The sequence below is a fragment of the Oncorhynchus kisutch genome, unplaced genomic scaffold, assembly GCF_002021735.2.
Source record: "Oncorhynchus kisutch isolate 150728-3 unplaced genomic scaffold, Okis_V2 Okis06b-Okis10b_hom, whole genome shotgun sequence".
Classification (NCBI taxonomy): domain Eukaryota; kingdom Metazoa; phylum Chordata; class Actinopteri; order Salmoniformes; family Salmonidae; genus Oncorhynchus; species Oncorhynchus kisutch.
Genome location: NW_022261983.1, coordinates 14,734,785 through 14,761,545, shown reverse-complemented (window position 1 = coordinate 14,761,545; position 26,761 = coordinate 14,734,785). Strand labels below are relative to the sequence as shown.

The 26,761-nt window shown below is 41.8% G+C and overlaps 1 protein-coding gene across 1 annotated transcript in view; it reads right to left on the bottom strand.

Moving 5' to 3' along the window:
- The window catches only part of smg1 (SMG1 nonsense mediated mRNA decay associated PI3K related kinase), a 141,222-nt gene that overhangs the window by 85,646 nt on the left and 28,815 nt on the right, over nt 1-26,761 (bottom strand). The window contains 10 exon segments of the mRNA XM_031814105.1: nt 3,158-3,245; nt 4,460-4,578; nt 5,380-5,541; nt 6,143-6,273; nt 6,766-6,901; nt 6,933-7,066; nt 7,951-8,052; nt 10,432-10,599; nt 10,601-10,654; nt 10,994-11,167. Coding sequence (XP_031669965.1) covers nt 3,158-3,245; nt 4,460-4,578; nt 5,380-5,541; nt 6,143-6,273; nt 6,766-6,901; nt 6,933-7,066; nt 7,951-8,052; nt 10,432-10,599; nt 10,601-10,654; nt 10,994-11,167 — 1,268 coding nt within the window.

Below are 26,761 nucleotides of genomic sequence, written 5' to 3'. Positions count from 1 at the left end.
TGTGTGTGTATAAGGGGTTGTTTTAGGTGTGTGTGTGTGTGTGTATAAGGGGTTGTTTTAGGTGTGTGTGTGTGTGTATAAGGGGTTGTTTTAGGTGTGTGTGTGTGTGTGTGTGTGTAAGGGGTTGTTTTAGGTGTGTGTGTAAGGGTGTTTAAGGTGGTTGTTATAGGGTGTAGGTGTGTGTGTGTATAAGGGGTTGTTTTAGGTGTGTGTGTGTGTATAAGGGGTTGTTTTAGGTGTGTGTGTGTGTGTATAAGGGTTGTTTTAGGTGTGTGTGTGTGTGTATAAGGGGTTGTTTTAGGTGTGTGTGTGTGTATAAGGGGTTGTTTTAGGTGTGTGTGTGTGTATAAGGGGTTGTTTTTAGGTGTGTGTGTGTGTATAAGGGTTGTTTTGGTGTGTGTGTGTGTGTATAAGGGGTTGTTTTAGGTGTGTGTGTGTGTATAAGGGGTTGTTTTAGGTGTGTGTGTGTGTGTGTATAAGGGGTTGTTTAGGTGTGGTGTGTGTGTATAAGGGGTTGTTTTAGGTGTTGTGGTGTGTGTGTATAAGGGGTTGTTTTAGGTGTGTGTGTGTGTGTGTATAAGGGGTTGTTTTAGGTGTGTGTGTGTGTGTTGTATAAGGGGTTGTTTTAGGTGTGTGTGTGTGTGTGTGTATAAGGGGTTGTTTTAGGTGTGTGTGTGTGTATAAGGGTTGTTTTAGGTGTGTGTGTGTGTGTGTATAAGGGGTTGTTTTAGGTGTGTGTGTGTGTATAAGGGGTTGTTTTAGGTGTGTGTGTGTGTATAAGGGTTGTTTGTTAGTGTGTGTGTGTGTGTATATAGGGGGTTGTTTTAGGTGTGTGTGTGTGTATATAAGGGGTTGTTTTAGGTGTGTGTGTGTGTATATAAGGGTTGTTTAGGTGTTGTGTGTGTGTGTAATATAAGGGTTGTTTTAGGTGTGTGTGTGTATATAAGGGGTTGTTTTAGGTGTGTGTGTGTATATAAGGGGTTGTTTTAGGTGTGTGTGTGTGTGTATAAGGGTTGTTTTAGGTGTGTGTGTGTGGTGTATAAGGGGTTGTTTTAGGTGTGTGTGTGTGTGTATAAGGGGTTGTTTTAGGTGTGTGTGTGTGTGTATAAGGGGTTGTTTTAGGTGTGTGTTGTGTGTATAAGGGTTGTTTTAGGTGTGTGTGTGTGTGTATAAGGGGTTGTTTTAGGTGTGTGTGTGTGTGTATAAGGGGTTGTTTTAGGTGTGTGTGTGTGTGTATAAGGGGTTGTTTTAGGTGTGTGTGTGTGTGTATAAGGGGTTGTTTTAGGTGTGTGTGTGTGTGTGTATAAGGGGTTGTTTTAGGTGTGTGTGTGTGTGTGTATAAGGGGTTGTTTTAGGTGTGTGTGTGTGTATAAGGGGTTGTTTTAGGTGTGTGTGTGTGTATAAGGGGTTGTTTTAGGTGTGTGTGTGTATAAGGGGCTGTTTTAGGTGTGTGTGTGTATAAGGGGTTGTTTTTAGGTGTGTGTGTGTGTGTATAAGGGGTTGTTTTAGGTGTGTGTGTGTGTGTGTGTATAAGGGGTTGTTTTAGGTGTGTGTGTGTGTGTGTGTATAAGGGGTTGTTTTAGGTGTGTGTGTGTGTGTGTGTATAAGGGGTTGTTTTAGGTGTGTGTGTGTATAAGGGGTTGTTTTAGGTGTGTGTGTGTGTGTATAAGGGGTTGTTTTAGGTGTGTGTGTGTGTGTGTGTATATAAGGGGTTGTTTTAGGTGTGTGTGTGTATATAAGGGGTTGTTTTAGGTGTGTGTGTGTGTGTATGTGTATATAAGGGGTTGTTTTAGGTGTGTGTGTGTATATAAGGGGTTGTTTTAGGTGTGTGTGTGTGTATAAGGGGTTGTTTTAGGTGTGTGTGTGTATAAGGGTAGGGGGTTGTGTATAAGGGTTGTTTTAGGTGTGTGTGTGTTGTATAAGGGGTTGTTTTAGGTGTGTGTGTGTGTGTATAAGGGGTTGTTTTAGGTGTGTGTGTTGTGTATAAGGGGTTGTTTTAGGTGTGTGTGTGTGTATAAGGGGTTGTTTTAGGTGTGTGTGTGTGTATAAGGGCTTGTTTTAGGTGTGTGTGTGTGTATAAGGGCTTGTTTTAGGTGTGTGTGTGTATGTATAAGGGCTTGTTTTAGGTGTGTGTGTGTGTGTATAAGGGCTTGTTTTAGGTGTGTGTGTGTGTGTATAAGGGGTTGTTTTAGGTGTGTGTGTGTGTGTATAAGGGGTTGTTTTAGGTGTGTGTGTGTGTATAAGGGGTTGTTTTAGGTGTGTGTGTGTGTATAAGGGGTTGTTTTAGGTGTGTGTGTTGTATAAGGGGTTGTTTTAGGTGTGTGTGTGTGTATAAGGGGTTGTTTTAGGTGTGTGTGTGTGTATAAGGGGTTGTTTTAGGTGTGTGTGTGTGTGTATAAGGGGTTGTTTTAGGTGTGTGTGTGTGTGTATAAGGGGTTGTTTTAGGTGTGTGTGTGTATATAAGGGGTTGTTTTAGGTGTGTGTGTAAGGGGTTGTTTTAGGTGTGTGTGTGTATAAGGGGTTGTTTTAGGTGTGTGTGTGTGTATAAGGGGTTGTTTTAGGTGTGTGTGTGTGTGTATAAGGGGTTGTTTTAGGTGTGTGTGTGTGTGTATAAGGGGTTGTTTTAGGTGTGTTGTGTGTGTGTATAAGGGGTTGTTTTAGGTGTGTGTGTGTATATAAGGGGTTGTTTTAGGTGTGTGTGTGTATATAAGGGGTTGTTTTAGGTGTGTGTGTGTGTGTATAAGGGGTTGTTTTAGGTGTGTGTGTGTGTGTGTATAAGGGGTTGTTTTAGGTGTGTGTGTGTATATAAGGGGTTGTTTTAGGTGTGTGTGTGTGTGTGTGTGTGTGTGTGTGTGTGTGTAAGGGGTTGTTTTAGGTGTGTGTGTGTGTGTGTAAGGGGTTGTTTTAGGTGTGTGTGTGTGTGTGTATATAAGGGGTTGTTTTAGGTGTGTGTGTGTGTAAGGGGTTGTTTTGTGTGTGTGTGTGTGTATGTGTGTGTGTGTGTGTGTGTGTGTGTAAGGGGTTGTTTTGTGTGTGTCTGTGTGTGTCTGTGTGTGTGTGTGTAGAAGGGGTTGTTTTGTGTGTGTGTGTGTGTGTGTGTCCTGTAGAAGGGGTTGTTTTGTGTGTGTGTGTGTGTGTGTGTGTGTGTGTGTGTTACCTCTGCAGCAGCTCTGTGTTGAGTGAGGAGGAGATGACCTGAAGGCTGTTGCAGGTCTGCAGGCAGATGACTGGGTCCTCATTCAGGGCTGCAGACCGACAGAGAGCAGAGTCAACACACACACAACCTGATTCAGGGCTGCAGACCGACAGAGAGCAGAGTCAACACACACAACCTGATTCAGGGCTGCAGACCGACAGAGAGCAGAGTCAACACACGCACAACCTGATTCAGGGCTGCAGGACCGACAGAGAGCAGAGTCAACACACACACAACCTGATTCAGGGCTGCAGACCGACAGAGAGCAGAGTCAACACACACACAACCTGATTCAGGGCTGCAGACCGACAGAGAGCAGAGTCAACACACACACAACCTGATTCAGGGCTGCAGACCGACAGAGAGCAGAGTCAACACACACAACCTGATTCAGGGCTGCAGACCGACAGAGAGCAGAGTCAACACACACAACCTGATTCAGGGCTGCAGACCGACAGAGAGCAGAGTCAACACACACAACCTGATTCAGGGCTGCAGACCGACAGAGAGCAGAGTCAACACACACACAACCTGATTCAGGGCTGCAGACCGACAGAGAGCAGAGTCAACACACACAACCTGATTCAGGGCTGCAGACCGACAGAGAGCAGAGTCAACACACACAACCTGATTCAGGGCTGCAGACAGACAGAGAGCAGAGTCAACACACACAACCTGATTCAGGGCTGCAGACCGACAGAGAGCAGAGACAACACACACAACCTGATTCAGGGCTGCAGACCGACAGAGAGCAGAGTCAACACACACACACAACCTGATTCAGGGCTGCAGACCGACAGAGAGCAGAGTCAACACACACACACAACCTGATTCAGGGCTGCAGACCGACAGAGAGCAGAGTCAACACACACAACCTGATTCAGGGCTGCAGACCGACAGAGAGCAGAGTCAACACACACACAACCTGATTCAGGGCTGCAGACCGACAGAGAGCAGAGTCAACACACACACACAACCTGAGTCCTGAAGTGTTTCTGAAAATCCTGTTTGGAAGATTCCCCAGAATCAGGAGAAATTTTTCAACTAGAATTTCTGGAACACCTGGGAATTTAAGTTGATTTTTACAACCCCTAAGTAAAGAATTGTAAATATTACCCTCTATAGTTAAACAGTATTTATCGTTGTGGAACAGACCCTCTCTATAGATAAACAGTATTTATCGTTGTGGAACAGACCCTCTCTATAGATAAACAGTATTTATCGTTGTGGAACAGACCCTCTCTATAGATAAACATTATTTACCATTGTGGAGCAGACCCTTGCAGAACTTGTGGAAGGAGGGCAGGGAGAAGAGAGGGGTGTAGGTATCAGACCTCTTCATCATCAGGCACATCTCCAGAGACCACGTCAACAACAGCTTCCTGTTTGGAGCAGACACACACACACACACAATAGGTTAGGTTATATGGTGGAGAAATGACAAGATTGTGTTCTAATATGGTCATAGCATCAAATGGTTGTTTTATGCAACAGAACAGAGGGTTCTGAGAACACATTCATCTGTGTGTGTTCTGCGGAGGATGGGCCTCTGGGAGATTATAACACTGACAGGAGATTGACCATGTCTTTGGGTGATACCACATTCCAGAGCCCGAGGTAATGTTTCTGTACTGGGGTGGACATGGCTCCAGTACAGAGTTGGGGTCCCCCAGGGGGACATGGCTCCAGTACGGAGTTGGGGTCCCCCAGGGGGACATGGCTCCAGAACGGAGTTGGGGACCCAGGGGGACATGGCTCCAGAACGGAGTTGGGGTCCCCCAGGGGGACATGGCTCCAGAACGGAGTTGGGGTCCCCCAGGGGGACATGGCTCCAGTATAGAGTTGAGGGGCCAGACCCTGGTTTCTACACAATGAGGACAGTCTTCACAGCAGATAATGTCTGCTGTGAATTATTAGTATATTTTATAAATGAATCCTAACCCATTCCATACATCTGTTGTTTGTCATGAACATCCCGGAGGATTAACTTTGCTATAAAATGCTGCGTCTCGAAACATCCAGGGTCGCTGACAAGCTCCATTACTGCACTAATTAAATAATACAAGGTGGATTGTTTTGAAGAAATGTAAAAAAAAAAGTATCCTTTTGATGACAATTAATTCCAACCACAGTTATCGTTCAACTACACCTGTGTGTGTGTGTGACATGTATAGCGTGTGTACCTGGCCTCAGTGTAGAGCTGCTCCTTCCTCAGCAGGGCTCCCAGCAGGGACAGCAGGGTGCTGAAGTGTTTCCTGGTTGCCGTGGTTACCGTGCTGATGACCGCCCCGTCAAACAGAGAAGGGGAGGAGGAGGACAGGCTGGACGAGATGAAGTGATCATGTCTGAAAAACAGAGAGAGAGAGAGAGAGAGAGAGAGAATTGAAAGAAGACAACCGAATGTGGTGAACTGTTTAAAAAAGATTGAAGTTTGTGGTAGTGTGTGTTACCTGGTACAGTGTGAGTACAGGGTGGTAGTGTGTGTTACCTGGTACAGTGTGAGTACAGGGTGGTAGTGTGTGTTACCTGGTACAGTGTGAGTACAGGGGTGGTAGTGTGTGTTACCTGGTACAGTGTGAGTACAGGGTGGTAGTGTGTGTTTACCTGGTACAGTGTGAGTACAGGGTGGTAGTGTGTGTTACCTGGTACAGTGTGAGTACAGGGTGGTAGTGTGTGTTACCTGGTACAGTGTGAGTACAGGGTGGTAGTGTGTGTTACCTGGTACAGTGTGAGTACAGGGTGGTAGTGTGTGTTACCTGGTACAGTGCGAGTACAGGGTGGTAGTGTGTGTTACCTGGTACAGTGTGAGTACAGGGTGGTAGTGTGTGTTACCTGGTACAGTGTGAGTACAGGGTGGTAGTGTGTGTTACCTGGTACAGTGTGAGTACAGGGTGGTAGTGTGTGTTACCTGGTACAGTGTGAGTACAGGGTGGTAGTGTGTGTTACCTGGTACAGTGTGAGTACAGGGTATACAACACAGCATATTGTACAGCAGGGTGGTAGACGGCCAGGTCAGAATGGACCAACATCAGGTTCTGACTCAACAACGCAAACACCGTCGGAGACAGAGCCCACATCTACAGAGAGGGAGAGGGGGGGTAGAGGGATGGGAGAGGCAGAGGGAGAGGGGGGGAGGGAGAGGGGAGGGGCGGAGGGAGAGGGGAGGGGCAGAGGGAGAGGGGAGGGGCGGAGGGAGAGGGGAGGGGCGGAGGGATGGGAGAGGCAGAAAGAGGCAGAGGAGGGAGAGAGAGGGGGGGGGCAGAGGGAGAGGGGGGGCGGGGGCAGAGGGAGAGGGGGGGCGGGGGCAGAGGGGTGGGGGGGGCAGAGGGAGAGGGGGGGGGGGGCAGAGGGAGAGGGAGGGGGGCAGAGGGAGAGGGAGGGGGGCAGAGGGGGAGGGGCAGAGGGAGGAGAGACAAGCCAGAGGTACATTTTAAGTTATAGTTCAGTCATGTTACTTGGTGTTGCTGATGGTAGTGCAGTGTGTGTGATATGTAACATACCCCTATGAGTGAGTGCTCGGTATTTGGGCCAGAAATGTGTGTGTGTGTGTGTGGGGTAATCCAACATACCCCTATGAGTGAGTTCTTGGTGTTGCCGATGGTGGTGAGGGCTGACAGGTTGAAGATGAGGGTGAACTCTGCCCTCTCTGGGGTGAGGGTGAGGGGGGCAAAGACAGGGTGCTGGATGCCGGGAAAGGGTGGAGGGGTCGGGGAGGGGGGTACCAGGGGTCGGAGAGAGGCCCAGGGGTGCCAGAAGGCTGGACAGGGCACAGGCCATCTCTCCCAGAACCAGTTTATATGCTGCTTCCAGAATGGGGATGTTCTTCAGGCTCAAAACAGACTGGTACACACCCAGGGCTGCTGACATCACCTGGAGGGGGGGGGGGGGGGGGGAGAGAGAGCAGAGGGGGTCAGTGAAGAGATACAGACAGAAACACCCAGGGCTGCTGACATCACCTGGAGAGAGAGAGAGCCCAACATCCTTAGCTAGCTAACATTACATCACTGTGTTTATCAGAGCCCAACATCCTTAGCTAGCTAACATTACATCTCTGTGTTTATCAGATCCCAACATCCTTAGCTAGCTAACATTACATCTCTGTGTTTATCAGAGCCCAACATCCTTAGCTAGCTAACATTACATCTCTGTGTTTATCAGAGCCCAACATCCTTAGCTAGCTAACATTACATCTCTGTGTTTATCAGAGCCCAACATCCTTAGCTAGCTAACATTACATCTCTGTGTTTATCAGAGCTCAACATCCTTAGCTAGCTAACATTACATCTCTGTGTTTATCAGAGCTCAACATCCTTAGCTAGCTAACATTACATCTCTGTGTTTATCAGAGCCCAACATCCTTAGCTAGCTAACATTACATCTCTGTGTTTATCAGAGCTCAACATCCTTAGCTAGCTAACATTACATCTCTGTGTTTATCAGAGCCCAACATCCTTAGCTAGCTAACATTACATCTCTGTGACATTAGTGTGCATCGTCTCAATGCTCCTTTGGGGCAAAACTCTTGCAGACTCAAATGATCACCATCGAACACAACAGCAAGTGGCCACTCAATAAAGGGCTTAGGGGCCCAAGTGTTGGGTTTGAGATTCAGCCTATGGTGGTGGTCGATGGAACTTCATTGGCCCCATAGGTCACAATACTACACATTTTTCTTATCCGTTTTAACTGAAAACGACATTTTAAAAAGTTAAGAACGTGTTTCCATTTGTCACATCCCTGACAAACACACCCACCTCTCTGTCCCTGTTGAAGCGTAGCTCCAGGAGCTGTGACGTCGGAGCCAGCAGCTTCTCCACAAACCACGCTGGGAGCTTAGTGTTGATCTGGTCCACAATCTACAACACACAGAGAGAGAAGAGACCATTAGGAGCAGATAATCAATATGGGGTTATTATTAGGAGGAGGAGGCAACACGTTGAACGACCAACCAAGTTCTCTGCATTTCGGGCAGACATGCATAGAATTGTCAACATGTTTCAGAATGTAGGCCTATATGGACGCAACATTCAAGTTTCCGCTCACAAGACCTGAAATTTGCTGTTTGAGGAAACATTCTTCGTAACCGGTTTAAACCAGTTCTCACCTGTATAAAAAAACAGTTCCCCGGCCGTATAAAAAAACAGTCCCCGGCCGCATAAAACCAGTCCCCGGCCGTATAAAACCAGTCCCCGGGCCGTATAAAACCAGTCCCCGGCCGTATAAAACCAGTCCCCGGCCGGTATAAAAACCAGTCCCGGCCGTATTAAACCAGTCCCCGGCCGTATAAAACCAGTCCCCGGCCGTATAAAAACCAGTCCCCGGCCGTATAAAACCAGTCCCCGGCCGTATAAAACCAGTCCCCGGCCGTATAAAACCAGTCCCCGGCCGCATAAAACCAGTCCCCGGCCGGGCCGCATAAAACCAGTCCCCGGCCGGGCCGCATAAAACAGTCCCCGGCCGTATAAAAACCAGTATTAGAACCAGTTCTTACCAACGTGATGAGGCTGAGGACGGCCAGGCTGTACTCTGGGCCACAGGCCCGGCAGGCATCCAGCTGGTCCAGACCGTAGGTGATGACGACGTCGGTCAGCTGTGCGGACGGCTCCAAGCTCACCAGCAGGACACACACACACTCGTTCCCCGCCGTCAACAACGGCTCAGAGAACAACACTGCTTGGCCGTCGACACGCCACGCCAACACCGGTTCAAAACCTGGAGAAAGGGAGGAAGGAGAGAGGGAGTAGAGGGAGGAAGGAGAGGGAGGANGTTTATCAGAGCCCAACATCCTTAGCTAGCTAACATTACATCTCTGTGTTTATCAGATCCAAACATCCTTAGCTAGCTACATTACATCTCTGTGTTTATCAGAGCCCAACATCCTTAGCTAGCTAACATTACATCTCTGTGTTTATCAGAGCCCAACATCCTTAGCTAGCTAACATTACATCTCTGTGTTTATCAGAGCCCAACATCCTTAGCTAGCTAACATTACATCTCTGTGTTTATTCAGAGCTCAACTCATTAGTAGCTAACATTAAATCTCTGTGGTTTATCAGAGCTCAACATCCTTAGCTAGCTAACATTACATCTCTGGGTTTATCAGAGCCCAACATCCTTAGCTAGCTAACATTACATCTGTGGTTATCAGAGCTCAACATCTTAGCTAGCTAACATTACATCTCTGTGTTTATCAGAGCCCAACATCCTTAGCTAGCTAACATTACATCTCTGTGACTAGTGTGCATCGTCTCAATGCCTCTTTGGGGCAAAACTTTGCAGACTCAAATGATCACCATCGAACACAACAGCAAGTGGCCACTCAATAAAGGGCTTAGGGGCCCAAGTGTTGGGTTTGAGATTCAGCCTATGGTGGTGGTCGATGGAACTTCATTGGCCCCATAGGTCACAATACTACACATTTTCTTACCGTTTTAACTTGAAAACGACACATTTTAAAAAGTTAAGAACGTGTTTCCATTTGTCACATCCCTGACAAAACACACCACCTCTCTGTCCCTGTTGAAGCGTAGCTCCAGGAGCTGTGACGTCGGAGCCAGAGCTTCTCCACAAACACGTGGGAGCTTAGTGTTGATCTGGTCCACAATCTACAACACACAGAGAGAGAAGAGACCATTAGGAGCAGATAATCAATATGGGGTTATTATTAGGAGGAGAGCAACACGTTGAACGACCAACCAAGTTCTCTGCATTCGGGCAGACATGCATAGAATTGTCAACATGTTTCAGAATGTAGGCCTATATTGGACGCAACATTCAAGTTTCCGCTCACAAGACCTGAAATTTGCTGTTTGAGGAAACATTCTTCGTAACCGGTTTAAACCAGTTCTCACCTGTATAAAAAAACAGTCCCCGGCCGTATAAAAAAACAGTCCCCGGCCGCATAAAACCAGTCCCCGGCCGTATAAAACCAGTCCCCGGCCGTATAAAACCAGTCCCCGGCCGTATAAAACCAGTCCCCGGCCGTATAAAACCAGTCCCCGGCCGTATAAAAACCAGTCCCCGGCCGTATAAAACCAGTCCCCGGCCGTATAAAACCAGTCCCCGGCGCTTATAAAACCAGTCCCCGGCCGTATAAAACCAGTCCCCGGGCCGTATAAAACCAGTCCCCGGCCGCATAAAACCAGTCCCCGGCCGGGCCGCATAAAACCAGTCCCCGGCCGGCCGCATAAAACAGTCCCCGGCCGTATAAAAACCAGTATTAGAACCATTCTTACCAACGTGATGAGGCTGAGGACGGCCAGGCTGTACTCTGGGCCACAGGCCCGGCAGGCATCCAGCTGGTCCAGACCGTAGGTGATGACGACGTCGGTCAGCTGTGCGGACGGCTCCAAGCTCACCAGCAGGACACACACACACTCGTTCCCCGCCGTCAACACCGGCTCAAGAGAACAACACCTGCTTGGCCGTCGACACGCACGCCAACACCCGGTTCAAAACCTGGAGAAAGGGAGGAAGGAGAGAGGGAGTAGAGGGAGGAAGGAGAGGGAGGAGGTAAGGAGAGAGGGAGTAGAGGGAGGAAGGAGAGAGTGAGGAAGGAGAGAGTGAGGAAGGAGAGAGTGAGGAAGGAGAGAGTGAGGAAGGAGAGAGTGAGGAAGGAGAGAGTGAGGAAGGAGAGAGTGAGGAAGGAGAGGGAGGATGTAAGGTTGTTTTGGGAACAAATGATATGTGACATATGCCTGGTAATTACGAGAGTCTGTGTGTGTCTTTCTACCTATCTCGCCTTACAGAGACATATGCCTGTGATGGGTGTGTGTGTGTGTGTCTCTCTCTCCTTACATCAGAGACGTATGCCTGTGTGATGGGCGGTCCTCTAATGGGGTTGAAGCGCTGTCCGATGCAGCGCACCACGGTGCTGAACACCCTCAGCAGGGCGGCCAGTTTGGGCAGAGACACCGTGGGAGGAGGGATGTCCTCGTCTACCGCCTCGCCAGAACCCACATGACCCAGGTCCTGGAGACAACGTGGGACAGGAAGTCCATAGATTGTTCATGACATTTCAAATGTAATGTTAATACAACAGGATGTCAGCGACACCAACATGTTCCACTGCAACAGTCTTCAAAAAGTATTCAGACCCCTAGACTTATTCTACATGTTGTGTTAAACCCTAGACTTATTCTACATGTTGTTGTGGTGTTAAACCCCTAGACTTATTCTACATGTTGTTGTGGTGTTAAACCCCTAGACTTATTCTACATGTTGTTGTGGTGTTAAACCCCTAGACTTATTCTACATGTTGTTGTGGTGTTAAACCCCTAGACTTATTCTACATGTTGTTGTGGTGTTAAACCCCTAGACTTATTCTACATGTTGTTGTGGTGTTAAACCCCTAGACTTATTCTACATGTTGTTGTGGTGTTAAACCCCTAGACTTATTCTACATGTTGTTGTGGTGTTAAACCCCTAGACTTATTCTACATGTTGTTGTGGTGTTAACCCCTAGACTTATTCTACATGTTGTTGTGGTGTTAAACCCCTAGACTTATTCTACATGTTGTTGTGGTGTTAAACCCCTAGACTTATTCTACATGTTGTTGTGGTGTTAAACCCCTAGACTTATTCTACATGTTGTTGTGGTGTTAAACCCCTAGACTTATTCTACATGTTGTTGTGGTGTTAAACCCCTAGACTTATTCTACATGTTGTTGTGGTGTTAAACCCCTAGACTTATTCTACATGTTGTTGTGGTGTTAAACCCCTAGACTTATTCTACATGTTGTTGTGGTGTTAAACCCCTAGACTTATTCTACATGTTGTTGTGGTGTTAAACCCCTAGACTTATTCTACATGTTGTTGTTGTGTTAAACCCCTAGACTTATTCTACATGTTGTTGTGTTAAACCCCTAGATGTATTCTACATGTTGTTGTTGTGTTAAACCCCTAGACTATTCTACATGTTGTTGTTGTGTTAAACCCCTAGACTATTCTACATGTTGTGTTAAACCCCTAGACTTATTCTACATGTTGTGTTAAACCCCTAGACTTATTCTACATGTTGTGTTAAACCCCTAGACTTATTCTACATGTTGTTGTGTTAAACCCCTAGGCTTATTCTACATGTTGTGTTAAACCCCTAGGCTTATTCTACATGTTGTTGTGTTAAACCCCTAGACTTATTCTACATGTTGTGTTGTTAAACCCCTAGGCTTATTCTACATGTTGTGTTGTTAAACCCCTAGGCTTATTCTACATGTTGTTGTGTTAAACCCCTAGACTTATTCTACATGTTGTTGTGGTGTTAAACCCCTAGACTTATTCTACATGTTGTTGTGGTGTTAAACCCCTAGACTTATTCTACATGTTGTTGTGGTGTTAAACCCCTAGACTTATTCTACATGTTGTTGTGGTGTTAAACCTAGACTTATTCTACATGTTGTTGTGGTGTTAAACCCCTAGACTTATTCTACATGTTGTTGTTGTGTTAAACCCCTAGACTTATTCCACATGTTGTTGTGTTAAACCCCTAGACTTATTCTACATGTTGTTGTGTTAAACCCCTAGATTATTCTACATGTTGTTGTGTTAAACCCCTAGACTTATTCTACATGTTGTGTTAAACCCCTAGACTTATTCTACATGTTGTGGTGTTAAACCCCTAGACTTATTCTACATGTTGTGTTAAACCCCTAGACTTATTCTACATGTTGTTGTGTTAAACCCCTAGACTTATTCTACATGTTGTGTTAAACCCCTAGACTTATTCTACATGTTGTTGTGTTAAACCCCTAGACTTATTCTACATGTTGTGTTAAACCCCTAGACTTATTCTACATGTTGTTGTGTTAAACCCCTAGACTTATTCTACATGTTGTGGTGTTAAACCCCTAGACTTATTCTACATGTTGTGGTGTTAAACCCCTAGGCTTATTCTACATGTTGTGTTAAACCCCTAGGCTTATTCTACATGCTGTGTTAAACCCCTAGGCTTATTCTACATGTTGTGTTAAACCCCTAGGCTTATTCTACATGTTGTGTTAAACCCCTAGGCTTATTCTACATGTTGTGTTAAACCCCTAGGCTTATTCTACATGTTGTGGTGTTAAAACCCCTTGACTTATTCTACATGTTGTGGTGTTAAAACCCCTTGACTTATTCTACATGTTGTGGTGTTAAAACCCCTTGACTTATTCTACATGTTGTTAAACCCCTAGACTTATTCTACATGTTGTTAAACCCCTAGACTTATTCTACATGTTGTTAAACCCCTAGACGTATTCTACATGTTGTTAAACCCCTAGACTTATTCTACATGTTGTGTTGTTAAACCCCTAGGCTTATTCTACATGTTGTTAAACCCCTAGACGTATTCTACATGTTGTTGTGTTAAACGCCTAGACTTATTCTACATGTTGTTGTGTTAAACCCCTAGACTTATTCTACATGTTGTTGTTGTGTTAAACCCCTAGACGTATTCTACATGTTGTTGTTGTGTTAAACCCCTAGACTTATTCTACATGTTGTTGTTGTGTTAAACCCCTAGGCTTATTCTACATGTTGTTGTGTTAAACCCCTAGGCTTATTCTACATGTTGTTGTGTTAAACCCCTAGACTTATTCTACATGTTGTTGTGTTAAACCCCTAGACTTATTCTACATGTTGTTGTGTTAAACCCCTAGACTTATTCTACATGTTGTGGTGTTAAACCCCTAGACTTATTCTACATGTTGTGGTGTTAAACCCCTAGACTTATTCTACATGTTGTGGTGTTAAACCCCTAGACTTATTCTACATGTTGTTGTGTTAAACCCCTAGACTTATTCTACATGTTGTGTTAAACCCCTAGGCTTATTCTACATGTTGTGTTAAACCCCTAGGCTTATTCTACATGTTGTGGTGTTAAAACCCCTAGACTTATTCTACATGTTGTGTTGTTAAACCCCTAGACTTATTCTACACGTTGTGTTGTTAAACCCCTAGACTTATTCTACACGTTGTGTTAAACCCCTAGGCTTATTCTACATGTTGTGTTAAACCCCTAGGCTTATTCTACATGTTGTGGTGTTAAAACCCCTAGACTTATTCTACATGTTGTTAAACCCCTAGACTTATTCTACATGTTGTTAAACCCCTAGACGTATTCTACATGTTGTTAAACCCCTAGACTTATTCTACATGTTGTGTTGTTAAACCCCTAGGCTTATTCTACATGTTGTTAAACCCCTAGACTTATTCTACACGTTGTGTTAAACCCCTAGGCTTATTCTACATGTTGTGTTAAACCCCTAGGCTTATTCTACATGTTGTGGTGTTAAAACCCCTAGACTTATTCTACATGTTGTTGTGTTAAACCCCTAGACGTATTCTACATGTTGTTAAACCCCTAGACGTATTCTACATGTTGTTGTTGTGTTAAACCCCTAGACTTATTCTACATGTTGTTGTTGTGTTAAACCCCTAGACTTATTCTACATGTTGTTGTTGTGTTAAACCCCTAGACTTATTCTACATGTTGTTGTTGTGTTAAACCCCTAGACTTATTCTACATGTTGTTGTTGTGTTAAACCCCTAGACTTATTCTACATGTTGTTGTTGTGTTAAACCCCTAGGCTTATTCTACATGTTGTTGTTGTGTTAAACCCCTAGGCTTATTCTACATGTTGTTGTGTTAAACCCCTAGGCTTATTCTACATGTTGTTGTGTTAAACCCCTAGACTTATTCTACATGTTGTTGTGTTAAACCCCTAGGCTTATTCTACATGTTGTTGTGTTAAAACCCCTTGACTTATTCTACATGTTGTGGTGTTAAAACCCCTTGACTTATTCTACATGTTGTTAAACCCCTAGACTTATTCTACATGTTGTTAAACCCCTAGACTTATTCTACATGTTGTTAAACCCCTAGACGTATTCTACATGTTGTTAAACCCCTAGACTTATTCTACATGTTGTGTTGTTAAACCCCTAGGCTTATTCTACATGTTGTTAAACCCCTAGACGTATTCTACATGTTGTTGTGTTAAACGCCTAGACTTATTCTACATGTTGTTGTGTTAAACCCCTAGACTTATTCTACATGTTGTTGTTGTGTTAAACCCTAGACGTATTCTACATGTTGTTGTTGTGTTAAACCCCTAGACTTATTCTACATGTTGTTGTTGTGTTAAACCCCTAGGCTTATTCTACATGTTGTTGTGTTAAACCCCTAGGCTTATTCTACATGTTGTTGTGTTAAACCCCTAGACTTATTCTACATGTTGTTGTGTTAAACCCCTAGACTTATTCTACATGTTGTTGTGTTAAACCCCTAGACTTATTCTACATGTTGTGGTGTTAAACCCCTAGACTTATTCTACATGTTGTGGTGTTAAACCCCTAGACTTATTCTACATGTTGTGGTGTTAAACCCCTAGACTTATTCTACATGTTGTTGTGTTAAACCCCTAGACTTATTCTACATGTTGTGTTAAACCCCTAGGCTTATTCTACATGTTGTGTTAAACCCCTAGGCTTATTCTACATGTTGTGGTGTTAAAACCCCTAGACTTATTCTACATGTTGTGTTGTTAAACCCCTAGACTTATTCTACACGTTGTGTTGTTAAACCCCTAGACTTATTCTACACGTTGTGTTAAACCCCTAGGCTTATTCTACATGTTGTGTTAAACCCCTAGGCTTATTCTACATGTTGTGGTGTTAAAACCCCTAGACTTATTCTACATGTTGTTAAACCCCTAGACTTATTCTACATGTTGTTAAACCCCTAGACGTATTCTACATGTTGTTAAACCCCTAGACTTATTCTACATGTTGTGTTGTTAAACCCCTAGGCTTATTCTACATGTTGTTAAACCCCTAGACTTATTCTACACGTTGTGTTAAACCCCTAGGCTTATTCTACATGTTGTGTTAAACCCCTAGGCTTATTCTACATGTTGTGGTGTTAAAACCCCTAGACTTATTCTACATGTTGTTGTGTTAAACCCCTAGACGTATTCTACATGTTGTTAAACCCCTAGACGTATTCTACATGTTGTTGTTGTGTTAAACCCCTAGACTTATTCTACATGTTGTTGTTGTGTTAAACCCCTAGACTTATTCTACATGTTGTTGTTGTGTTAAACCCCTAGACTTATTCTACATGTTGTTGTTGTGTTAAACCCCTAGACTTATTCTACATGTTGTTGTTGTGTTAAACCCCTAGACTTATTCTACATGTTGTTGTTGTGTTAAACCCCTAGGCTTATTCTACATGTTGTTGTTGTGTTAAACCCCTAGGCTTATTCTACATGTTGTTGTGTTAAACCCCTAGGCTTATTCTACATGTTGTTGTGTTAAACCCCTAGACTTATTCTACATGTTGTTGTGTTAAACCCCTAGGCTTATTCTACATGTTGTTGTGTTAAACCCCTAGACTTATTCTACATGTTGTGGTGTTAAACCCCTAGACTTATTCTACATGTTGTGGTGTTAAACCCCTAGACTTATTCTACATGTTGTGGTGTTAAAGCCCTAGACTTATTCTACATGTTGTGGTGTTAAAGCCCTAGACTTATTCTACATGTTGTGTTAAACCCCTAGGCTTATTCTACATGTTGTGGTGTTAAAACCCCTAGACTTATTCTACATGTTGTGTTGTTAAACCCCTAGACTTATTCTACACGTTGTGTTGTTAAACCCCTAGACTTATTCTACACGTTGTGTTAAACCCCTAGGCTTATTCTACATGTTGTGTTAAACCCCTAGGCTTATTCTACATGTTGTGGTGTTAAAACCCCTAGACTTATTCTACATGTTGTTAAACCCCTAGACTTATTCTACATGTTGTTAAACCCCTAGACGTATTCTACATGTTGTTAAACCCCTAGACTTATTCTACATGTTGTGTTGTTAAACCCCTAGGCTTATTCTACATGTTGTTAAACCCCTAGACTTATTCTACACGTTGTGTTAAACCCCTAGGCTTATTCTACATGTTGTGTTAAACCCCTAGGCTTATTCTACATGTTGTGTTGTTAAAACCCCTAGACTTATTCTACATGTTGTTGTGTTAAACCCCTAGACGTATTCTACATGTTGTTAAACCCCTAGACGTATTCTACATGTTGTTGTTGTGTTAAACCCCTAGACTTATTCTACATGTTGTTGTTGTGTTAAACCCCTAGACTTATTCTACATGTTGTTGTGTTAAAACCCCTAGACTTATTCTACATGTTGTTGTTGTGTTAAACCCCTAGACTTATTCTACATGTTGTTGTTGTGTTAAACCCCTAGACTTATTCTACATGTTGTTGTTGTGTTAAACCCCTAGACTTATTCTACATGTTGTTGTTGTGTTAAACCCCTAGACTTATTCTACATGTTGTTGTTGTGTTAAACCCCTAGGCTTATTCTACATGTTGTTGTTGTGTTAAACCCCTAGGCTTATTCTACATGTTGTTGTGTTAAACCCCTAGGCTTATTCTACATGTTGTTGTGTTAAACCCCTAGACTTATTCTACATGTTGTTGTGTTAAACCCCTAGGCTTATTCTACATGTTGTTGTGTTAAACCCCTAGACTTATTCTACATGTTGTGGTGTTAAACCCCTAGACTTATTCTACATGTTGTGGTGTTAAACCCCTAGACTTATTCAACATGTTGTGGTGTTAAAGCCCTAGACTTATTCTACATGTTGTGGTGTTAAAGCCCTAGACTTATTCTACATGTTGTGGTGTTAAACCCCTAGACTTATTCTACATGTTGTTCTTGTGTTAAACCCCTAGGCTTATTCTACATGTTGTTGTGTTAAACCCCTAGGCTTATTCTACATGTTGTTGTGTTAAACCCCTAGACTTATTCTATGTGTTGTTGTGGTGTTAAACCCCTAGACTTATTCTACATGTTGTGTTAAACCCCTAGGCTTATTCTACATGTTGTTGTGTTAAACCCCTAGACTTATTCTACATGTTGTGGTGTTAAACCCCTAGACGTATTCTACATGTTGTTGTGTTAAACCCCTAGACTTATTCTATGTGTTGTTGTGGTGTTAAACCCCTAGACTTATTCTACATGTTGTTAAACCCCTAGACTTATTCTACATGTTGTGGTGTTAAACCCCTAGACTTATTCCGCATGTTGTTGTGTTAAACCCCTAGACTTATTCTACATGTTGTTGTGTTAAACCCCTAGACTTATTCTACATGTTGTTGTGTTAAACCCCTAGGCTTATTCTACATGTTGTTGTGTTAAACCCCTAGACTTATTCCGCATGTTGTGGTGTTAAACCCCTAGGCTTATTCTACATGTTGTGGTGTTAAACCCCTAGACTTATTCCGCATGTTGTTGTGTTAAACCCCTAGACTTATTCCGCATGTTGTTGTGTTAAACGCCTAGACTTATTCTACATGTTGTTGTGTTAAACCCCTAGACTTATTCTACATGTTGTTGTTGTGTTAAACCCCTAGACGTATTCTACATGTTGTTGTTGTGTTAAACCCCTAGACTTATTCTACATGTTGTTGTTGTGTTAAACCCCTAGACGTATTCTACATGTTGTTGTTGTGTTAAACCCCTAGGCTTATTCTACATGTTGTTGTGTTAAACCCCTAGACTTATTCTACATGTTGTTGTGTTAAACCCCTAGGCTTATTCTACATGTTGTTGTGTTAAACCCCTAGACTTATTCTACATGTTGTTGTGTTAAACCCCTAGACGTATTCTACATGTTGTTAAACCCCTAGACGTATTCTACATGTTGTTAAACCCCTAGACTTATTCTACATGTTGTGTTGTTAAACCCCTAGGCTTATTCTACATGTTGTTATTGTGTTAAACCCCTAGACTTATTCTACATGTTGTTGTTGTGTTAAACCCCTAGACTTATTCTACATGTTGTTGTTGTGTTAAGCCCCTAGACTTATTCTACATGTTGTTGTTGTGTTAAACCCCTAGACTTATTCTACATGTTGTTGTTGTGTTAAACCCCTAGGCTTATTCTACATGTTGTTGTGTTAAACCCCTAGACTTATTCTACATGTTGTGTTGTTAAACCCCTAGACTTATTCTAAATGTTGTTGTTGTGTTAAACCCCTAGACTTATTCTACATGTTGTTGTTGTGTTAAGCCCCTAGACTTATTCTACATGTTGTTGTTGTGTTAAACCCCTAGGCTTATTCTACATGTTGTTGTGTTAAACCCCTAGACTTATTCTACATGTTGTTGTGTTAAACCCCTAGGCTTATTCTACATGTTGTTGTGTTAAACCCCTAGACTTATTCTACATGTTGTTGTGTTAAACCCCTAGACGTATTCTACATGTTGTTAAACCCCTAGACGTATTCTACATGTTGTTAAACCCCTAGACTTATTCTACATGTTGTGTTGTTAAACCCCTAGGCTTATTCTACATGTTGTTAAACCCCTAGACGTATTCTACATGTTGTGGTGTTAAACCCCTAGACTTATTCTACATGTTGTTGTGTTAAACCCCTAGACTTATTCTACATGTTGTTGTGTTAAACCCCTAGACTTATTCTACATGTTGTTAAACCCCTAGACTTATTCTACATGTTGTTGTTGTGTTAAACCCCTAGACTTATTCTACATGTTGTTGTTGTGTTAAACCCCTAGACTTATTCTACATGTTGTTGTTGTGTTAAACCCCTAGACGTATTCTACATGTTGTTGTGTTGTTAAACCACTAGGCTTATTCTACATGTTGTTAAACCCCTAGACGTATTCTACATGTTGTGGTGTTAAACCCCTAGACTTATTCTACATGTTGTTGTGTTAAACCCCTAGACTTATTCTACATGTTGTTGTGTTAAACCCCTAGACTTATTCTACATGTTGTTAAACCCCTAGACTTATTCTACATGTTGTTGTTGTGTTAAACCCCTAGACTTATTCTACATGTTGTTGTTGTGTTAAACCCCTAGACTTATTCTACATGTTGTTGTTGTGTTAAACCCCTAGACGTATTCTACATGTTGTTGTTGTGTTAAACCCCTAGGCTTATTCTACATGTTGTTGTGTTAAACCCCTAGGCTTATTCTACATGTTGTTGTGTTAAACCCCTAGACTTATTCTACATGTTGTTGTGTTAAACCCCTAGACTTATTCTACATGTTGTTCTTGTGTTAAACCCCTAGACTTATTCTACATGTTGTTCTTGTGTTAAACCCCTAGACTTATTCTACATGTTGTTCTTGTGTTAAACCCCTAGACTTATTCTACATGTTGTTGTGTTAAACCCCTAGGCTTATTCTACATGTTGTTGTGTTAAACCCCTAGGCTTATTCTACATGTTGTTGTGTTAAACCCCTAGGCTTATTCTACATGTTGTTGTGTTAAACCCCTAGGCTTATTCTACATGTTGTTGTGTTAAACCCCTAGACTTATTCTATGTGTTGTTGTGGTGTTAAACCCCTAGACGTATTCTACATGTTGTTGTGTTAAACCCCTAGGCTTATTCTACATGTTGTTGTGTTAAACCCCTAGGCTTATTCTACATGTTGTTGTGTTAAACCCCTAGACTTATTCTACATGTTGTGGTGTTAAACCCCTAGACTTATTCTACATGTTGTTGTGTTAAACCCCTAGACTTATTCTATGTGTTGTTGTGGTGTTAAACCCCTAGACTTATTCTACATGTTGTTAAACCCCTAGACTTATTCTACATGTTGTGGTGTTAAACCCCTAGACTTATTCCGCATGTTGTTGTGTTAAATCCCTAGACTTATTCTACATGTTGTTGTGTTAAACCCCTAGACGTATTCTACATGTTGTTGTGTTAAACCCCTAGGCTTATTCTACATGTTGTGGTGTTAAACCCCTAGACTTATTCCGCATGTTGTTGTGTTAAACCCCTAGGCTTATTCTATGTGTTGTTGTGGTGTTAAACCCCTAGACTTATTCTACATGTTGTTAAACCCCTAGACTTATTCTACATGTTGTTGTTGTGTTAAACCCCTAGACTTATTCTACATGTTGTTGTGTTAAACCCCTAGGCTTATTCTACATGTTGTGTTAAACCCCTAGACTTATTCTACATGTTGTGGTGTTAAACCCCTAGGCTTATTCTACATGTTGTTAAACCCCTAGACGTATTCTACATGTTGTTAAACCCCTAGACTTATTCTACATGTTGTGTTGTTAAACCCCTAGGCTTATTCTACATGTTGTTAAACCCCTAGACGTATTCTACATGTTGTGGTGTTAAACCCCTAGACTTATTCTACATGTTGTTGTGTTAAACGCCTAGACTTATTCTACATGTTGTTGTGTTAAACCCCTAGACTTATTCTACATGTTGTTGTTGTGTTAAACCCCTAGACGTATTCTACATGTTGTTGTTGTGTTAAACCCTAGACTTATTCTACATGTTGTTGTTGTGTTAAACCCCTAGACTTATTCTACATGTTGTTGTTGTGTTAAACCCCTAGGCTTATTCTACATGTTGTTGTGTTAAACCCCTAGGCTTATTCTACATGTTGTTGTGTTAAACCCCTAGACTTATTCTACATGTTGTTGTGTTAAACCCCTAGACTTATTCTACATGTTGTGGTGTTAAACCCCTAGACTTATTCTACATGTTGTGGTGTTAAACCCCTAGACTTATTCTACATGTTGTGGTGTTAAACCCCTAGACTTATTCTACATGTTGTTGTGTTAAACCCCTAGACTTATTCTACATGTTGTGTTAAACCCCTAGGCTTATTCTACATGTTGTGTTAAACCCCTAGGCTTATTCTACATGTTGTGGTGTTAAAACCCTAGACTTATTCTACATGTTGTGTTGTTAAACCCCTAGACTTATTCTACACGTTGTGTTGTTAAACCCCAAGACTTATTCTACACGTTGTGTTAAACCCCTAGGCTTATTCTACATGTTGTGTTAAACCCCTAGGCTTATTCTACATGTTGTGGTGTTAAAACCCCTAGACTTATTCTACATGTTGTTAAACCCCTAGACTTATTCTACATGTTGTTAAACCCCTAGACGTATTCTACATGTTGTTAAACCCCTAGACTTATTCTACATGTTGTGTTGTTAAACCCCTAGGCTTATTCTACATGTTGTGTTGTTAAACCCCTAGGCTTATTCTACATGTTGTTAAACCCCTAGACTTATTCTACACGTTGTGTTAAACCCCTAGGCTTATTCTACATGTTGTGTTAAACCCCTAGGCTTATTCTACATGTTGTGGTGTTAAAACCCCTAGACTTATTCTACATGTTGTTGTGTTAAACCCCTAGACGTATTCTACATGTTGTTAAACCCCTAGACGTATTCTACATGTTGTTAAACCCCTAGACTTATTCTACATGTTGTTAAACCCCTAGACTTATTCTACATGTTGTTGTTGTGTTAAACCCCTAGACTTATTCTACATGTTGTTGTTGTGTTAAACCCCTAGACTTATTCTACATGTTGTTGTTGTGTTAAACCCCTAGACTTATTCTACATGTTGTTGTTGTGTTAAACCCCTAGACTTATTCTACATGTTGTTGTTGTGTTAAACCCCTAGACTTAATCTACATGTTGTTGTTGTGTTAAACCCCTAGACTTATTCTACATGTTGTTGTTGTGTTAAACCCCTAGACTTATTCTACATGTTGTTGTTGTGTTAAACCCCTAGGCTTATTCTACATGTTGTTGTGTTAAACCCCTAGGCTTATTCTACATGTTGTTGTGTTAACCCCTAGACTTATTCTACATGTTGTTGTGTTAAACCCCTAGGCTTATTCTACATGTTGTTGTGTTAAACCCCTAGACTTATTCTACATGTTGTGGTGTTAAACCCCTAGACTTATTCTACATGTTGTGGTGTTAAACCCCTAGACTTATTCTACATGTTGTGGTGTTAAAGCCCTAGACTTATTCTACATGTTGTGGTGTTAAACCCCTAGACTTATTCTACATGTTGTTCTTGTGTTAAACCCCTAGACTTATTCTACATGTTGTTGTGTTAAACCCCTAGGCTTATTCTACATGTTGTTGTGTTAAACCCCTAGGCTTATTCTACATGTTGTTGTGTTAAACCCCTAGACTTATTCTGTGTTGTTGTGGTGTTAAACCCCTAGACTTATTCTACATGTTGTGTTAAACCCCTAGGCTTATTCTACATGTTGTTGTGTTAAACCCCTAGACTTATTCTACATGTTGTGGTGTTAAACCCCTAGACGTATTCTACATGTTGTTGTGTTAAACCCCTAGACTTATTCTATGTGTTGTTGTGGTGTTAAACCCCTAGACTTATTCTACATGTTGTTAAACCCCTAGACTTATTCTACATGTTGTGGTGTTAAACCCCTAGACTTATTCCGCATGTTGTTGTGTTAAACCCCTAGACTTATTCTACATGTTGTTGTGTTAAACCCCTAGACGTATTCTACATGTTGTTGTGTTAAACCCCTAGGCTTATTCTACATGTTGTGGTGTTAAACCCCTAGGCTTATTCTACATGTTGATGTGTTAAACCCCTAGACTTATTCCGCATGTTGTTGTGTTAAACGCCTAGACTTATTCTACATGTTGTTGTGTTAAACCCCTAGACTTATTCTACATGTTGTTGTTGTGTTAAACCCCTAGACGTATTCTACATGTTGTTGTTGTGTTAAACCCCTAGACTTATTCTACATGTTGTTGTTGTGTTAAACCCCTAGACTTATTCTACATGTTGTTGTTGTGTTAAGCCCCTAGACTTATTCTACATGTTGTTGTTGTGTTAAACCCCTAGACTTATTCTACATGTTGTTGTGTTAAACCCCCTAGGCTTATTCTACATGTTGTTGTGTTAAACCCCTAGACTTATTCTACATGTTGTTGTGTTAAACCCCTAGGCTTATTCTACATGTTGTTGTGTTAAACCCCTAGACTTATTCTACATGTTGTTGTGTTAAACCCCTAGACGTATTCTACATGTTGTTAAACCCCTAGACGTATTCTACATGTTGTTAACACCCCTAGACTTATTCTACAGTTGTGTTGTTAAACCCCTAGGCTTATTCTACATGTTGTTAAACCCCTAGACGTATTCTACATGTTGTGGTGTTAAACCCCTAGACTTATTCTACATGTTGTTGTGTGTTAAACCCTAGACTTATTCTACATGTTGTTGTTGTGTTAAACCCCTAGACGTATTCTACATGTTGTTGTGTTAAACCCCTAGACTTATTCTACATGTTGTTGTGTTTAACCCCTAGACTTATTCTACATGTTGTTAAACCCCTAGACTTATTCTACATGTTGTTGTTGTGTTAAACCCCTAGACTTATTCTACATGTTGTTGTTGTGTTAAACCCCTAGACTTATTCTACATGTTGTTGTTGTGTTAAACCCCTAGACTTATTCTACATGTTGTTGTGTTAAACCCCTAGATGTATTCTACATGTTGTTGTTGTGTTAAACCCCTAGACTATTCTACATGTTGTTGTTGTGTTAAACCCCTAGACTATTCCTACATGTTGTGTTTAAACCCCTAGACTTATTCTACATGTTGTGTTAAACCCCTAGACTTATTCTACATGTTGTGTTAAACCCCTAGACTTATTCTACATGTTGTTGTGTTAAAACCCCTAGACTTATTCTACATGTTGTTGTGTTAAACCCCCTAACGCTATTCTACATGTTGTTGTGTTAAACCCCTAGACGTATTCTACATGTTGTTAAACCCCTAGACGTATTTCTACATGTTGTTAAACCCCTAGACTTATTCTACATGTTGTTAAACCCCTAGACTTATTCTAATGTTGTTGTTGTGTTAAACCCTAGACTTATTCTACATGTTGTTGTTGTGTTAAACCCCTAGACTTATTCTACATGTTGTTGTTGTGTTAAACCCCTAGACTTATTCTACATGTTGTTGTTGTGTTAAACCCCTAGACTTATTCTACATGTTGTTGTTGTGTTAAACCCCTAGACTTATTCTACATGTTGTTGTTGTGTTAAACCCCTAGACTTATTCTACATGTTGTTGTTGTGTTAAACCCCTAGACTTATTCTACATGTTGTTGTTGTGTTAAACCCCTAGACTTATTCTACATGTTGTTGTTGTGTTAAACCCCTAGGCTTATTCTACATGTTGTTGTGTTAAACCCCTAGGCTTATTCTACATGTTGTTGTGTTAAACCCCTAGACTTATTCTACATGTTGTTGTGTTAAACCCCTAGGCTTATTCTACATGTTGTTGTGTTAAACCCCTAGACTTATTCTACATGTTGTGGTGTTAAACCCCTAGACTTATTCTACATGTGGTGTTAAACCCCTAGACTTATTCTACATGTTGTGGTGTTAAAGCCCTAGACTTATTCTACATGTTGTGGTGTTAAACCCCTAGACTTATTCTACATGTTGTTCTTGTGTTAAACCCCTAGACTTATTCTACATGTTGTTGTGTTAAACCCCTAGGCTTATTCTACATGTTGTTGTGTTAAACCCCTAGGCTTATTCTACATGTTGTTGTGTTAAACCCCTAGACTTATTCTATGTGTTGTTGTGGTGTTAAACCCCTAGACTTATTCTACATGTTGTGTTAAACCCCTAGGCTTATTCTACATGTTGTTGTGTTAAACCCCTAGACTTATTCTACATGTTGTGGTGTTAAACCCCTAGACGTATTCTACATGTTGTTGTGTTAAACCCCTAGACTTATTCTATGTGTTGTTGTGGTGTTAAACCCCTAGACTTATTCTACATGTTGTTAAACCCCTAGACTTATTCTACATGTTGTGGTGTTAAACCCCTAGACTTATTCCGCATGTTGTTGTGTTAAACCCCTAGACTTATTCTACATGTTGTTGTGTTAAACCCCTAGACGTATTCTACATGTTGTTGTGTTAAACCCCTAGGCTTATTCTACATGTTGTGGTGTTAAACCCCTAGGCTTATTCTACATGTTGATGTGTTAAACCCCTAGACTTATTCCGCATGTTGTTGTGTTAAACCCCTAGACTTATTCCGCATGTTGTTGTGTTAAACCCCTAGGCTTATTCTACATGTTGATGTGTTAAACCCCTAGACTTATTCCGCATGTTGTTGTGTTAAACCCCTAGACTTATTCCGCATGTTGTTGTGTTAAACGCCTAGACTTATTCTACATGTTGTTGTTGTGTTAAACCCCTAGACGTATTCTACATGTTGTTGTTGTGTTAACCCCTAGACTTATTCTACATGTTGTTGTTGTGTTAAACCCCTAGACTTATTCTACATGTTGTTGTTGTGTTAAGCCCCTAGACTTATTCTACATGTTGTTGTTGTGTTAAACCCCTAGACTTATTCTACATGTTGTTGTGTTAAACCCTAGGCTTATTCTACATGTTGTTGTGTTAAACCCCTAGACTTATTCTACATGTTGTTGTGTTAAACCCCTAGGCTTATTCTACATGTTGTTGTGTTAAACCCCTAGACTTATTCTACATGTTGTTGTGTTAAACCCCTAGACGTATTCTACATGTTGTTAAACCCCTAGACGTATTCTACATGTTGTTAAACCCCTAGACTTATTCTACATGTTGTGTTGTTAACCCCTAGGCTTATTCTACATGTTGTTAAACCCCTAGACGTATTCTACATGTTGTGGTGTTAAACCCCTAGACTTATTCTACATGTTGTTGTGTTAAAAC